Source organism: Cherax quadricarinatus, chromosome 25 (assembly GCF_038502225.1).
Source record: "Cherax quadricarinatus isolate ZL_2023a chromosome 25, ASM3850222v1, whole genome shotgun sequence".
NCBI lineage: Eukaryota > Metazoa > Arthropoda > Malacostraca > Decapoda > Parastacidae > Cherax > Cherax quadricarinatus.
The window spans coordinates 36,761,249-36,779,309 of NC_091316.1; the positions used below are offsets into that span (position 1 = coordinate 36,761,249).

The 18,061-nt window shown below is 37.9% G+C and overlaps 1 protein-coding gene across 1 annotated transcript in view; it reads right to left on the reverse strand.

Moving 5' to 3' along the window:
• The window catches only part of LOC128689900 (nephrin-like), a 919,379-nt gene that overhangs the window by 43,654 nt on the left and 857,664 nt on the right, over window positions 1-18,061 (reverse strand). Inside the window, exon 12 of the mRNA XM_070088696.1 lies at window positions 3,068-3,227. Coding sequence (XP_069944797.1) covers window positions 3,068-3,227 — 160 coding nt within the window. The remainder of the gene's footprint in view (window positions 1-3,067; window positions 3,228-18,061) is intronic.

Consider the following 18,061-nt stretch of genomic DNA (forward strand, 5'->3'; position numbering starts at 1 on the left):
ACCAATTAAATAACTTTTTACTGTCCTGTAAATATCAACCTGTTTTCTGCATACTGGATCCACTCCCGAGTTTTGTTCTCTGTTACCTTCTCTGCTGTAATATCTTTTTCCCACATTAACCCGGACATTACCCCTGGATTAACATTTACCTCTTTCACAGACTTTTTCACCATCCATCTTATATCTCGTAACTTGCTTTACAACCCACCTTTCATTTTGTATCACATCATAATATTGTTACACAGTGATACTTTTGACAGTATTAGCAAAGACAAATTAAGAGCTACATAACCTTACTAAAATAATCTCTTTTAACGTGTTCACACTTAACTAACATTGAATATTGATTTACTTATAACTTTTAGTTTTCACCTGAAAATTTCTGATTGCTTGCATTTCTTTTTTCATGCTGGGTGTCTTAATTGTATTCATACCTTCGTTTTACTTTGATTAGGTCCGGATAAGGGGACACATATGCGGTTCAATGCGATTCTTTAAAGGCAAATTTTTTTTTAAAGGAATGGGCTTTATCAGGTGATAAGCCCGTCTCAGATCTGTTTGTATGTCGGTATTTTGTACTCTTTTTCGCCACTAATTATGTCTTTTCATAAGTTTACGACCTATAATCTAACCTGAGTGTGCTTGTTTATTGCATGAAAAGGGACAATTATGAGTGTACTCATGCTTGCCTCATTCTAAGCTTCTGTCTTGCTCGTTCACTCGATAATATCCCATGATTGATTTATGGGACCTTCAGATTCAGGTTCTTCTAATAGTGGTAGGCTAATACATAGCACCTAATTTTGCAAGCTAAGAGCTGCAGCTGCCACAGCTCATTTACAAGCCTTCCATGACATTACTTAAGAAGGAACACTGCAACAGGCCTACTGGCCTATGAGAGGCAGGTCCAATTCTCCCACCGGCTTAAGCCAATGCCTTGACCTAGTGAGGTCAGACATGTCACTTAAGGGAGGAGCACTGCGTCCGACCTAGTAGCACAAGCTAGTAAGGTCTAACTCACAACCACTCATGTATTTATCTAACCTATTTTTTAAACTACACAAAATCTTAGCGTCTATGACGGTACTCAGGAGTTTGTTCCACTCATCCAGAACCTTGGAACAAGGTACGCAGTGCTATACCAATCTCGCCAAACTGGACAATACCTTGGCGTGCAGCTTGCGCCACACGTTGATCCAAGGCAGCCAGCTTTCAGGGAGAAGGCTTACAGCTTTTCATCTCATCCACTGCATGCATCAGCCTTACTAGTGATTTTAACAATGCAAGGAATTCGCAAGAACAGGCGAAATAAACAAAAACACTGATCACTGGCTGAAGGAGACTCGAACCTACGAACCTTGGAACAAGTACGCAGTGCTTTACCAATCTCACCACACTGGACAATACATGCATGCAGGGGATGAGTCTCCTTCAGCCAGAGATCAGTGTTTGTGTGTATTTCGGCTGCTCTTGAGAATTCCTTGCATTGTTAAAATCTCTAGTAAGGCTGATGCATGCAGGGGATGAGATGAAAAGCTGTAAGCCTTCTCCCTGAAAGCTGGCTGTCTTGGATCAACGTGTAGCGCAAGCTGCACGCCATGGTATTGTCCAGTGTGGTGAGATTGGTATAGCATTGCGTACCTTGTTCCAAGGCTGGTAGGTTCGAGTCTCAACCAGAGATCAGTGTTTATATATATATATATATATATATATATATATATATATATATATATATATATATATATATATATATATATATATATATACACACACACAATATGTATATATAGTACTGCAACCACGAACGAGTGGTACTTAGCCAACAACAACACTGCGACTAGTCGTGAATTTTCGCTCACCATGAGGAGGGCTAAAAGAACACGGGTTCGATCCCCCGGCTAGTTGCAGTGTTGTTATTATAATACACACACACACACACACACACACACATATATATATATATATATATATATATATATATATATATATATATATATATATATATATATATATATATATATATATATATATATATATATATATATATATATATATATATATATATATATATATATATATATATATATATATATATATATATATATATATATATATATATATATGTATATATATATATATATATATATATATATATATATATATATATATATATATATATATATATATATATATATATATATATAATGAATATATATTTGTGTATTCACAAGATGTGGTTATCTCTCTGTGTTAAGGGGATGAGAGCTGAAACTAACAAAGCAGATAATTCTGTTTCGTGATAAGTGGTTTTGCAAACCGATGAGTTGAAGATTGAGACACTTATGCAACATATGGGAATCTTTATTGAAGTAACGTTTCGCCACACAGTGGCTTCATCAGCCCAATGCAAATCAGAAAGGTGTAAGGAGAGGATGAGTTTGAGATAATCAGTCCCTCAGCCTGGAGTAGATGTGTTCAATCCCTCAATCGTGTAGAGTGTACAGCATAGGGCCGTAGACGTGGCTTATATACTGTAGTCAGGTGAGGTGAAGCAACATCACGGGATCTTGATACAAAGAATTCTTTAACACTTCTCCAACCTTGGGACGAAGACCTACTTAGACTGGTGGATAGTTCCACTATGACTCCGCCTCCTCCTACTTCGCCTTAACTGACTACAGTATATAAGCCACTTCTACAGCCCTATGCTGTATTTTCTACAAGATTGATGGACTGAACACATCGACTCCAGGCTGAGGGACTGATTACCTCAAACTCTTTCTGTCCTTACACATTTCTGCTTTGTATTGGACTGATGAAGCCACTGTGTGGCGAAACGTTACTTCAATAAAGATTCCCATATGTTACATAAGTGTTTCAATCTTCAATTCTATTTCGAATCTGAATGAGCTTACGTACTAATATTCTTATTTATTAGTTAAAAACTAAAGATAGTTTAGACGAGACGTAGTTTAGATGAGAGATGATTTAAGATGAGGTAGTTTCAACAAGATATAATGGTAGTTTAAATGAAAGGTAATTTAGACGAAATGTTTTTTAGACTCACTTGAGATATGTTTTTCCTGGAGGTTACCCAATGTGGCAGCAGCAAGTACAGAGGGTTGAGAGCGACCTTTGGTATTGGCAGCGTAGATCCAGATGGTGAGTAGCAGGCCGGAGGGAAGACCACGGACCGTGAAGACTGGGGTCTTGCTCGTCACGTTCGACTACTCTCAGACAACGTACATACAAGCCACGGAGATAAAAAATAATATCATTATCAAAATAACGAAGTGCTGAAGGTGTAAAGATCATTCTGATTGGGGAAAGGGAAGTAATCATGTTTGATCCAAGGAAAGGAAGTTTAGCTAAGATTTCTTGGTGCAGCAGCTGTCACCAAGAGAAAATATTAAAAAAATAAATATTTCTTTTACAGATTAATAAAACCTAAAGATTTATTATTATTATTATGCTTTCCATTAAAGTTGACACATATACCACTTGTTAGTATATTATTTTCTTCCTCCCACGAGTCTGTGATAAGATAAGATAAGATAAGATAAGATTTCGTTCGGATTTTTAACCCCGGAGGGTTAGCCACCCAGGATAACCCAAGAAAGTCAGTGCGTCATCGAGGACTGTCTAACTTATTTCCATTGTGGTCCTTAATCTTGTCCCCCAGGATGCGACCCACACCAGTCGACTAACACCCAGGTACCTATTTGCTGCTAGGTGAACAGGACAACAGGTGTAAGGAAACGTGTCGAAATGTGTCCACCCGCCGGGAATCGAACCCGGGCCCTCCGTGTGTGAAGCGGGAGCTCTAGCCACCAGGCCACCGGGCCACCATCAGATCGACTCTAATGATAACTTTAAGTTTTCAGGGATGGAATGTCTTAGAGGATGTTTTAGATCTTCATTGGTCTAAGCTGGTACCAGTTTATACTTTAGAAAACGGCGGTTTCTATTCTACAACTTAAAAATGTCTCATCTGATGATTTTGATGTTTTCAACTCACGTTTCTTAAGAAGAATGTATAGAGTTTAGTGGAGTATGTAACTCTCTGCCTATTTAAAAGGTATATAAAATTATGTGTGATAAATTGAAAAAGCCGGTTTGTGTGCGGCCGGCAGCAACAGCCATAGTTGATCAGGCCCTGATCCACCGCGAGGCCTGGTCATGGACACTGCGGCGGGGATGTTAACCCCCCAAAACACCTTTCAAGTATACTCCAGGTATTTTTTAAACAAGCAAAGATGTTTGCAGGTGTTTATGTGCACATTTTTACAAATAACATTAACAATTTCACAAATCATAAATGATTATAACAACCTGACGTCACGCAGTCCATTCTAAACTGGCTGAAGCACAAACCAGTTCCATTGGGTTCTTTTAACAGCCCTAAAACGAAATATTCCAAACATTCTCAAAAATTACGTTTCATTTTTTTCTTCTTGCCGAACAAAGCATTAACTCTGGAGTTCACGTACGGGAGGACCAGTTCCTTTTGCAGATACATTAGCCTTACGGGTTTTGTATTTTCACTCACAATAAGTATTTTGCCATCGGTAGCTAAGTCAGGTAATGACAATCTTGATTTTTTTAAATAAATATATATTACTTAAAGGTAAGAAATGACTTAAAATACATACAGTTCCTCATCCTTTTAATGTAAATGTTGCATAAGTCAGGTGTTGAAGAATGATAATAAGTTTAATAAGGAATACTAAAAGATTTCTTAATTGCTACTTGTAATATCTCCTATGATGTTTACTTATTTTCTCACCAGTCTCCGGGTGTAATCACTAGCCTATAATATTACCAATTATATTTAATGTAATATTACTTAAAGATGCATCGTATAAAGGCATTCAGTAAACTTTCAAGATACAGTAAACTTAGTTTAACTTTATCTAAAGCTTCCTACATCTTTTCATCTCTGATAAACTCATCATTGAATAAATTCGTCATTGATAAACTCGTTATAGTTAAATTTATCATCGAATTTAAGGTTTTCATGTGAGACAGTTCTCTTACTACAAAAATGTGACTCCTTGGAATTTTTAGCACATGCTAAAAATTCCTGTGTTTTCTCATAAAACATTCAGCTCTTGCGACCATTTTATGCCTTTTATTTGCCGGATTACTGCTAACTGCAGGAGCAAAATGTCTTTCCTTTGTGGTGCATGCATTACTTTATTGTATGATTAATTGTATCTGTGAAGGTAGATGTAATGTTACATCGGAGTTATTCCAAATTACAAATCATTATTTCACAACTATACCGTTGATATATATATATATATATATATATATATATATATATATATATATATATATATATATATATATATATATATATATATATATATATATATATATATATATATATATATATATATATATATATATATATATATATATATATATATATATATATATATATATATATATATATATATATATATATACATATACATATATATATATATATATATATATATATATATATATATATCTCATGTGCTTCGAGTCTACTCCCAGAGCTTGGACATAGGCCAAGCTAGTCACTTGTTAGGTTGATCAACCAGGTTGTTACTGTTGGAGGTATGATGCCGTACATGTCCATCACAACCCGGATGATATGGCACCTGATGAAGATATTTGTCCAGTTTCTTCTTGAAGACGTCTAAACTTGTTCCAGCCGTGTTTCTGGTATCAGGTAAGGTGATGAATAATCTGGGGCCACGAATGTTGATAAAGTGTTCCCTTATTGTGCCCTGCTCTTCAATGGGTTTATTTTGCAGTTCCTCCTATATCTCTCGCTCCAGTATGTTGTTATGGCAGTGTGCACATTTGGGACCAGGCGCTCGAGTGCTTTCCAGATATATATTATCATGTATTTCTTTCCTCCGCCCCAGTGAGCTTTTTTGGCTCAATGTGTGTCGTAAACGATCTCTGTATTTGTTCACGATGTGATATTTCTCCTGCCCTGAAAAGGACCGTCAACACTGAGCACTAGCGATTTGAAAAGCGTCACCTTTGGGATGATTTCCCTTGTTTTGAAGGTTCAAAATACCCGCCAGTCATTCTCCTGGCTGTCGTGACCATTGACTTATTATGTTCTTTGAAAGAAAGATCAGCTGACATAGTTATTCCCAAGTCATTCAAGTGATCCTTTCATTCTAGTTTTGTATAAAGTGTTGCTTTTGCTGAGGTCAGCAGTCAGTACGCTGACGTTAGTGGTCACGTGTGGTCATACCTGTCCTAAGCTGTCTAGGATTTAGTGTGGGGTGTTACCTAGCACCATAGCTTGTTGTAGTGTTTTAGAATCTCATGTTAAAGTGTTGAAGAAGGAGATTTTACTTCTTCAGCAGGAAAATAGGAGGCTAAAGCTTCGTCTAGATGGGTTTAGGAGTGAGGGTGAGGTGGTTGTAGCTGGTAAGGAGGAAAAGTTACCAGTAGTGATTTGGAGAGTGGCAGCCGCTTTAAGTGGCAAATGGTTCACAATTCAGGAAGGAGGAGGATAATGAAGGTTAATATAGACGATGTGAAAGTACGAAATCGATTCACAAATAACCCGCATATAAAAGAGAGAAGCTTACGACGATGTTTCGGTCCGACTTGGACCATTTACGAAGTCACACTAACCAGAAGTGGAGCAGGACGGCTATATATAAGCAGGAAGAGGTGGTGGTGGTAGTAGTAGTACTACTGATACGGTCAACAGGAAGGGTGGTGGAGTGGCGATGTATGTCAGAGATAATTTAAGTTGTTGTGTTATACAAAATATAAGATTAGAAACATCGGACACAGAATCTGCTAGGCTACAGTTTCTCGAGGATCGTCAAAAGTTTATTTTGAGTGTGATTTATAGGCTCCAAAACCTTGATAAAGAGTGCAGTATGGTGCTATGAGACGAAATTCATAAGGCATCTAGATATGAAAATGCTGTGATAATGGGAGATTTTAACTTTAGACAAATTGATTGGAATAAGGTGACAGGAAATCTTGAGTCTAGTGACTTTCTTGATATGGTTCAGGATTGCTTTTTATAACAGTTTGTGACAGAACCAACTAGAGGAAACAATCTGTTTGACCTGGTTCTTGCCTACTAAGAATCACTAATTAATAATCTTGAGGTTAATAATGAGCTTGGGAAAAGCGATCACAAATTACTTAGTTTCAATATATCGTAGAATTATCCAGATAACTGCAATCAAGCCCCTGTCCCAGACTTCCACTTGGCCGATTTCATGGAACTGACAAATTACCTGGGTGGGCTAACTTGGAATGACCTGGCTATGGGTCACGTTGGTGGTGTTGGTTGCCAATATGACGTTTTTCAGAGCCTAGTTCTAGCTCCCCAGACAATGATTCTTTCGAGTAGAGAAATTAGATCAAACAAAAATGATCCCAAATGGATGAACAATAGATTAAAACATCTCACTGGTCAAAAGAGAGGCATATATATGTATATCAAAAGAGGGGATGGACAGTTAAGAAATCAATATATTCAGTTAAAGAGAGAAAAAAAGGAATAAGGAAAGCAAAAAGGGATTATGAGGCTAAGATCGTAAGGGATTTGAGGACTAACCCAAAAGGGTTCTTTCAGGTATACAGAAGATTAGGGACAAGATAGGCTCACTTAAGAGTAACTCAGGTCAGATTACTGACAGTGATAAAGAAATGTGTGAAATTTTCAATATTTACTTCCTCTCAGTTTTTACTCAGGAAGAAACTAGCGAAATTCCAGAAATATTAAATTATGTAGACCAGGATGATAATAAAATATGCACGATTGGGGTAACTAGTGACATGGTCCTCAGACAAATAGAGAAATTAAAACCTAACAAATCCCCAGGTCCTGATGAATTGTTTGCAAGGGTGTTAAAGGAATGTAAAGAGGAACCTAGCAAACCTTTGGCTAATCATTTCAACAAATCACTACAAACTGGCATAGCGCCAGATAAGTGGAAAATGGCAAATGTAATACCTATTTACAAGGCGGGTGACAGGTCCTTAGCTTCGAGCTATAGACCAATAAGCTTTACCTCCATAATTGGGAAATTTTTGGAATCAATAATTGCCGAGGCAATTCGTAGCCATATTGAAAGGCATAAATTGAATCTCAACACGGTTTTACAAAGAGGCGTTCCTGTCTTACGAATTTACTGACTTTATTCAATAAGGAATTTGAGGAGGTAGATCATGGTATTGAATATGATATTGTGTATATGGATTTCAGTAAGGCATTCGATAGAGTTCCACATCAGAGGCTATTGAGGAAACTTAAGGCACACGGAATAGGAGGAGACATTTTTTCCTGGGTAGAGGCATGGTTGACAAATAGGCAGCAGAGAGTATGCATAAATGGGAAAAAATCAGAATGGGAGCACGTCACAAGCGGTGTTCCACATGGGTCAGTCTTGGGTCCCTTGTTGTTCACAATCTACATAAACGACGTAGATGAGGGAATGAACAACGACATAAGCAAATTTGCTGATGACTCCAAAATAGGCCGTCCAGTTCATTCTAATGCGGACATTAGAGCACTCCAGGATGATTTGAATAAAGTGATGCAGTGGTCGGACAAGTGGCAGATGCAATTTAACGTAGACAAATGCAAAGTTCTAAATGTTGGAAAGGATAACTATGTCACATATAAACTAAATAATGTAGATATTAATATTACTGATTCCGAAAATGAATTATAAGTTCTAGTTATCAGTAACCTCAAACCAAGACAACAGTGCATTAGTCTTCACAATAAAGCTAACAGAATCATTGGCTTCATATCAAGAAGCATAAATAATAGAAATTCTCAGGTTGTTCTTCAACTATATATATCCTTGGTTAGGCCTCATTTAGATTATGCTGTTCAGTTCTGGTGACCGTATTACAGAATGGATATAAATGCTCTGGAAAACGTAGAGACGAGGATGACACAGCTGATCCCATGTATCAGAAATCTTCCCTGTGAGGATAGACTGAGGGCCTTGAATCTGCACTCTCTAGAAAGGCGTAGAATTAGGGGGGATATGATTAAGTTGTATAAATTGACAACAGGCATGAATAAAGGGGATGTAGTAGCGTGGTAAAAATATTTAGCTTAGGTCTCGCAGCAATGGTTTCAAGTTGGAAAAATTCAGATTCAGGTAACAGAGTCGTGGCTGATGGAAATAAAACTCCCGAGTACAGTTATAGAGGCTAAAACGTTGTGTAGATTTAAAAATAGGTTAGATAAATACATGAGTGGGTTTGGGTGGGTGTGAGTTGGACCTGACTAGCTGGTGCTACTGGGTCAGATGCCGTGCTCCTTCCTTAAGTGGAGGTGACCTGACTGGGTGGGCTGTTCTTTCTTATGTTCTTATGTACTTCTGAGTTTTTCATTCTTTCCAAAACTAAGGAGCTGCAATTTATCACCAGTGAATGTCATGTTCTCCAATCCTCAATGGAAAACACTGCTTCTATCTTCTCCAAAGATTACTGAGGGCTCGTGTTAGTGATAACTTGCACTCTTTTATGAATAGGGTATTCCGTGAATCTAGTGCAGGTGCTAGGTGAGTTTACCTGGAGAGAGTTCCGGGGGTCAACGCCCCCGCGGCCCGGTCTGTAACCAGGCCTCCTTAGGTCAGTGTCCCAGGATGCGACCCACACCAGTCGACTAACACCCAGGTACCCATTTTACTGATGGGGAACATAGACAACAGGTTGAAAGAAACACGTCCAATGTTTCTACTCTGGCTGGGAATCGAACCCAGGCCCTCGCCGTGTGAAGCGAGAGCGTTAACCACCAGGCCACCAGAGCTCCAGTTGGCATGTTATCCATTTCTTTTCCGATATCTATGAGAATAGTGCTAATGTCAGTTGGTCTGTGCGGCCTTCTGCTTGAGTGAAAAATGTTTCTGCATTCTCTAGTATGCTGTCAGTCAGTGGGTTGCTGAACACCAACTCACTCATTTCACTCATTTCCTGTTCATCGTCAGTATATGAGTCTCATTTCATTAATTGTCCAATTTCTTGCAATATCCCGCAAGGCCTTTTGTTTTTTTTTTTTTGTACTTCTTCTGTTTGGTATGACTTCTTTTGCTCTGCCGTGATCTCTCGGCTGAGACTAAATAGGTATCATTCGTTGCTAGACATTTATGTTTTTAAGCAATTCGCTAACCCCTTTTCTTCTTTTGTACCAACTCCTACGCTCTCTCTCTGTATCTTATCTTCTTCTGGGTTTCCTCAATGGGACATATTTAATACAGACCTCGTATAAAAATATGTGTAATATCTGCCTCCTTGTGAGAAGCTCTGTCTTGTAAGGACTGTTGACATCGTCCACCAAGACTCCTATCGTCTGTCTCACAAGTGGCTTGTGCAACACTTTCAGAAGTCGAAACTCTAAACTGTAGTAAATATCAATTACTAATTACATGATCGTTGGTCATAGGCACGTTTATTAACCGTAAGTTAACTTTCCCTGATTTCCTCACCCAGTATATAGTGGCCACGTGACTAGGGGTTAAATACAGTAATAGTATCACTAACGAGTCTGGTGCAGAGACTTGTAGCCACAAATTCGTTGTAAGGCCTCTGAAGCACATTGTTAAGTGCCAGGTAACGTTGGGAATCCACGTGGGACTCAAGAGATAGAAACTTTTAAGGAAGTTCTCTAAACTCTTTGTCCAAAAGATGGCTATCAGCGTCCTTCTTCCTCACTAGTTCATTTGACTGCCGCTAGGTGTCTCTACGTATCTTATTTTCCTTACTCATTTCTGTCTAACGTAAACATATTTAGCCTAAAACTACATATTTCATTTCTAGTATTAGTTCTTAATTTTACCTAAAACCTGCAATCTATCAAATTATTATAAACATGTCAACAATAATGTGCTGACTCATGATTTCCACTGCATATTTTGTCGACGTGGATTCTAAAGGTCTCTACTGCTTGTTACAATGGATCTGTGGGATTTCTCGAACTCAATAAATTCTCACACATTGTATGCTTCTATATTTAGCTTCTCCAGGCACTGGTGGCGATTCAGGGTGCTTATGTCTGATTCCCAGGATGTGTGTGTGTGATAGCTCTTTGCTTATTTTGTCCCAGTCGGTTCTATGGTTGTTGAAATTAAACTTAATGAACATCCCTCCTCTACATTAGTGCTGCAGTTTCCTAACCCTGAGTTTATACTCGTTTGTACTTGAATGCTGTTACGTTGTTTGTGAATATCAAATCAAGGGTATTTTCATTTTTAGAGGGATCAGTTATCTGTTGGTTCAATGAATACTTTTCATAAAGTCTCATTACTTCCCTAGTATGTACCAGTTGAGCCAGGTGCTTCCAGGAGTAATTTCTGGTATAACGTTGTGTTGAGCCGTCTTCCATATTACATGAGAGAGATTAAAATCTCCAAGGAGTATAATATTTGGTGTGGGATTTTCTAGGCTAAGGTTAATTTGATTCATAATGATTGCTAACAAATTATACTAATAATGGGAATCACAAAGATCAGTCTCTATTTTTTTACTGATACACTACCAAAATAATTTAATGTAAGTTTTTATCTCAAACAAATGATTAACAGAAATAAAAGACAAGAACCCAAAGTTCGAGAGAATGTTACCAGACGCAAAAGTAAATCACCAAAGTATTAAAAGATTTTTCAGAAGACACCAAATCAATTACCAACTGTCATTAAAGTGTTTTATAAAGTTAACAAATAGCAGTGAGTGCTACTAAAGTGCTACTAAAGTGCTACTAAAGTGCTACTAAAGTGCTACTAAAGGGCTTTATACATATATTATTGAATGTAATGCAAGTTTTGAAAACTGCATTGTATCTTGAGAACATAAAGAATATATTTGTATATTTATTTAAGTTTTTCAATCTACTAAAAATCAATGTTATTAATAATACTAGTTCCTATTTGATATAAAATATACTGGATTCCCAGTGCCAATATATATATTATCACTCCATTACTGTCTTGTCAGAGTCGTGCCGATATCGCAGTTCAAAAGCTGCAATACATCTCCACCCCTCGTTCAGAGTGCAGGCACTGTACTTCCCACCTCCAGGAAGCAAGTCCGGCTAACCGGTTTCCCTCAATCCCATCATAATTGTATGTTACTTTGGTCACCCTCCAACAGCAAGTCAAGTCGTAAAAACATTTGCCTTTACTCACTCCTATCTAACATGCTCATGCAAGCTTCTTGGAAGTCCAAGAACCTCGCACACAAAACCTCCTTTATTCCCTCCCTCCATCATTTCCAAGGATGACCCCTACCCCGCCTTCCTCTCACTACGCCCTTCAGGTCATTTAATTTTGTTTCAACCTCTCTAAATGTCCTAGCTACCTCAACAATCCTTCTTTAGAACCCTGGACAAAAGTTTTAGATACCCCTACGCCTCCTGCAAATGTCCAAACTACGGATTCTCTGCATAATATTCACACCACACATCACCTTCAGACACGACATCTCCATTGCCTCCAGCCTTCTCCATGTTGCAATATTCACCAGCCAAGCTTCACACTCATATTAGAGCGTTGGTACCACTATACTCTCATATATTTCCCTCTGTACTTTCTAAAGATTCCTAAGTGCATCACTCACCTTTTCCTCTAATAAATTCAACTCATCTATCATAGACCCATTTGCTGACAAGGCCACTCCAAAGCGTCTAAATACATTCACTTCCTCCATACTCTCTCCCCCTAATCTGATATCTAATCTTTCATTACTTAAATTTGTTGTTATCCTCATCACCTTGCTTTTTTCAATGTTCACTTTTCATTTCCTTCTTTTACATTCCTTCCACATTCGTCCACCAACCTCTGAAGTTCGTCTTCAGAGTCTCCCAGTCGCATAGTGTTAACACCAAAAAGCAGCTTTGACAACTCCTACTTTGTGTTAGATTCTTTATCTCTTAATCTCACACGTTTTGCCAACACCTGAGCATTCACTTCTCTTACAACCCTATGTATAAATATTTTGAACAACCATGGTGACATCAAGCATCCTTATCTTAGGCCTACTTTTACTGGAAAATAATCTCTCTCTCTCCTACATACCCTAGGCTCATTATTCTCTTAAAAACTTAATTGCTTTCCGTAACCTACTACCTATTCCATACACTGCCATGTTGCTTCCCTATCCAACCTATCGTATGCTTTTTTCCCAATCCATAAATGAAATGAAAACCTCTTTACCCTTATCTAAATCCTGTTCACCTAAATGCTTCACTGTAAACACTTGATTCACACATCCTTACCCTTCCTAAAGCCTCGTTGTTCATCTGTGATCCTGCTCTCCATCTTATTCTTAGAGCTCTGCTATACACTTTATCAGGCTTATTCCCTAAAACTTTTACACTGTCTTTTGTCCCCTTTGTCTTTATACAAAGGAACTAAACATGTTCTCTGCCAATCTCTAGGTACTTTCGTCTGTTCCATACATTTATTTACCATTCCAAAACTATATCCACACCTGCTTTTAACATTTTTGTCATTATCCTATCAATCTCAGCTGCTGTACCCCCCTTTCATTCTACTCAATGCCTCGTGCACCTCCCCCACACTCACATTTGCCTCTTCCTCACTCCTACAAGATGTTATACCTCCCTGCCCAATGCACGAAATCACAGCTTTTCTGTCTTTATCAGCATTTAACAGTTTCTCAAGATATTCCGTCCATCTTCCCGATACTTCCAACTCTCCAACTAATAACTCTCCTCTATTACTTTTATCTGTAAAATCCCATTAGTTTCCTCGGTTTTTCCAACTTATTAATCTCAAAAAACTTTGTCGTATCCTCTACAATATTTGTAGATAGCATCTCACCCACTCTCTCATTTGCTCTCCTTTTACATTCCTTCACCAATCTTTTCTGCTGAACACTCTAACACTACATTCTTAAATCTATCCCATACCTCTTCAACCTCATTGCCAATACTCTCCCTAGCCCATCTTTCAATAGTTGTTTATATCTTACCCTAATGTTATCCTTTAGTTTTAAAACATCTATAAATCTCTTGCTGATATCTCTTTGTATCCCATCTACCTTAGTCTTAATGTAGATATATATCATATCTCGTATGCTTATTTATCCACTTTTTATTAAAATATGTATTAGCTTTACCAAAAACCTTTTAATTGAGCTTCGCATCAAAGTTCTATTCAAAAGCCCCCATTATCATATATATATATATATATATATACATATATATATATATATATATATACATATATATACATATATATATATATATATATATATATATATATATAGATATATATATATATATATATATATAGATATATATATAGATATATATATATTTATTTATTATCACACTGGCCGATTCCCACCAAGGCAGGGTGGCCCGAAAAAGAAAAACTTTCACCATCATTCACTCCATCACTGTCTTGCCAGAAGGGTGCTTTACACTACAGTTTTTAAACTGCAACATTAACACCCCTCCTTCAGAGTGCAGGCACTGTACTTCCCATCTCCAGGACTCAAGTCCGGCCTGCCGGTTTCCCTGAATCCCTTCATAAATGTTACTTTGCTCACACTCCAACAGCACGTCAAGTATTAAAAACCATTTGTCTCCATTCACTCCTATCAAACACGCTCACGTATGCCTGCTGGAAGTCCAAGCCCCTCGCACACAAAACCTCCTTTACCCCCTCCCTCCAACCCTTCCTAGGCCGACCCCTACCCCGCCTTCCTTCCACTACAGACTGATACACTCTTGAAGTCATTCTGTTTCGCTCCATTCTCTCTACATGTCCGAACCACCTCAACAACCCTTCCTCAGCCCTCTGGACAACAGTTTTGGTAATCCCGCACCTCCTCCTAACTTCCAAACTACGAATTCTCTGCATTATATTCACACCACACATTGCCCTCAGACATGACATCTCCACTGCCTCCAGCCTTCTCCTCACTGCAACATTCATCACCCACGCTTCACACCCATATAAGAGCGTTGGTAAAACTATACTCTCATACATTCCCCTCTTTGCCTCCAAGGACAAAGTTCTTTGTCTCCACAGACTCCTAAGTGCACCACTCACTCTTTTTCCCTCATCAATTCTATGATTCACCTCATCTTTCATAGACCCATCCGCTGACACGTCCACTCCCAAATATCTGAATACGTTCACCTCCTCCATACTCTCTCCCTCCAATCTGATATTCAATCTTTCATCACCTAATCTTTTTGTTATCCTCATAACCTTACTCTTTCCTGTATTCACCTTTAATTTTCTTCTTTTGCACACCCTACCAAATTCATCCACCAATCTCTGCAGCTTCTCTTCAGAATCTCCCAAAAGCACAGTGTCATCAGCAAAGAGCAGCTGTGACAACTCCCACTTTGTGTGTGATTCTTTATCTTTTAACTCCACGCCTCTTGCCAAGACCCTCGCATTTACTTCTCTGACAACCCCATCTATAAATATATTAAACAACCACGGTGACATCACACATCCTTGTCTAAGGCCTACTTTTCCTGGGAAAAAATTTCCCTCTTTCCTACATACTCTAACTTGAGCCTCACTATCCTCGTAAAAACTCTTCACTGCTTTCAGTAACCTACCTCCTACACCATACACTTGCAACATCTGCCACATTGCCCCCCTATCCACCCTGTCATACGCCTTTTCCAAATCCATAAATGCCACAAAGACCTCTTTAGCCTTATCTAAATACTGTTCACTTATATGTTTCACTGTAAACACCTGGTCCACACACCCCCTACCTTTCCTAAAGCCTCCTTGTTCATCTGCTATCCTATTCTCCGTCTTACTCTTAATTCTTTCAATTATAACTCTACCATACACTTTACCAGGTACACTCAACAGACTTATCCCCCTATAATTTTTGCACTCTCCTTTATCCCCTTTGCCTTTATACAAAGGAACTATGCATGCTCTCTGCCAATCACTAGGTACCTTACCCTCTTCCATACATTTATTAAATAATTGCACCAACCACTCCAAAACTATATCCCCACCTGCTTTTAACATTTCTATCTTTATCCCATCAATTCCGGCTGCCTTACCCCCTTTCATTTTACCTACTGCCTCACGAACTTCCCCCACACTCACAACTGGCTCTTCCTCACTCCTACAAGATGTTATATATATATATGTTATATATATATATATATATATATATATATATATATATATATATATATATATATATATATATATATATATATATATATATATATATATATATATATATATATATATATATATATTCATTTTTCATAATGTAAACAAGTAATAATTTTGCACCAAAAGAACCTTAGAAAACTTACCTAACCTTATTATAACAAGCACAAATTAATTAAACCTAATCCAAATAAATATATTCTAGATAAGTTTACAATAATTTAATAATAAACAAAAACATTGAAATATATATTTTTCGTTAAGTTCCGAATGATTTTTGCGAAATTACTGAATACACAAATTTTTGCTTGCCTTATTCGGCAAGAAGAGCGTTGCCATTTAAGCAAAAATTGCAAGTTTTACCTATTCGGCACGACATATGTATATGAAGGTGAAGTTCTGTAAACTAAAGGAGGAAGACTTAAGGTAAATTATTACCAAATGTTGGTAAAAAGATGTGCTAGTGAGAGTATAGACATTGAGGTTGAAAAAGAATGATGTAGAGTGAAGAATGCAGTATTAGTGTCCAGCATAAATTTATGGATAATGGAAGATGGGTGCGAGAGGGAAGAAGATTGATTGATAGAATGGAAAGGGAAAGAGAATAATACGACAGAAAATATAACATATGAAAGGTTTTTGCAATGTTTTTAAATTAGACACATGTGCAATTCTTGGGTATCTTTATTAAGGAAACGTTTCGCCACACAGTGGCGTCATCAGTCCATACAAAGGATAAACTTGAAGAACAGGAGGAGAATGAGGTAATCAGTCCCTCAGCCTTGAGTCGATGTGGTCAGTCCATCCATTCAAGATTGATGGACTGACCACGTCGACTCAAGGTTGAGGGACTGATTACCTCATTCTCCTCGTGTTCTTCAAGTTTATCCTTTGTATGGACTGATGAAGCCACTGTGTGGCGAAACGTTTCCTCAAAAAAGATACCCAAGAGTTGCACATGTGTCTAATTTATCAACATGTCGGTTCTGTGAGCCATTCATCTACAGTCTTTGCAAAGTAGAAGTGATATAAGAATGGCGGAGTATATGGAGAGTAAAACAGAGGTTAAGAGAGTGATGAAGGAATGTAAAACGAGAGCAAATGAGAGTGGGTGAGAAAAAATTTTGGAGCAACATTAAAAAGTTGAGAAAGCCTCGGGAACGAATAGATTTCACAGCTAAATATTTAAGAGGAGACTTAAGGTACTGGGAAGATTGCGAAAATACTTCGAGGAACTTTCAACTGTTGATTAAGATAGGAAAGCTGCGATTTTCGTGTATTGGTGTGGAAGGAATTATATCTTTAGGAGTGAGGAAAAGCCAGACGTGAGCGTGGAGGTGGTACGTGAAGCTGTGGTTACAATGAAACGGGGTATACCAGCTGGTATTGATGGAGTCAAGGCATAAATGTTAAAAATAGGTGGTGATACAGTTTTGGGATGGTTGGTGCTTTCATTCAATTAATTAATTAAAAAAGGGAAAGTACCTAGAGATTGGCAAAGAGCATATATAGTTCTTTTGTATAAAGGCAAAGGGGACAAAAGAGTGTAAAAATTGATAAATTAGACACATGTGCAACTCTTGGGTATCTTTATTGAGGAAACGTTTCGCCACACAGTGGCTTCATCAGTCCATACAAAGGAGAATCTTGAAGAATAGGAGGAGAATGAGGTAATCAGTCCCTCAACCTTGAGTCGATGTGGTCAGTCCATGAATCTTGAATAGAATACGGCATACGTGCTGAGAAGGAGCTTATAAACCGTTGGCAGGAGAGGTGAAGCAGTCAGAGGCAGTGTAACACTTGTTCAATGTTGAAGTAAAAATTACAGGGAAATGAGCAGGACCGTTAATCAACAAGGAGGCTTTAGGAAGGGTAGG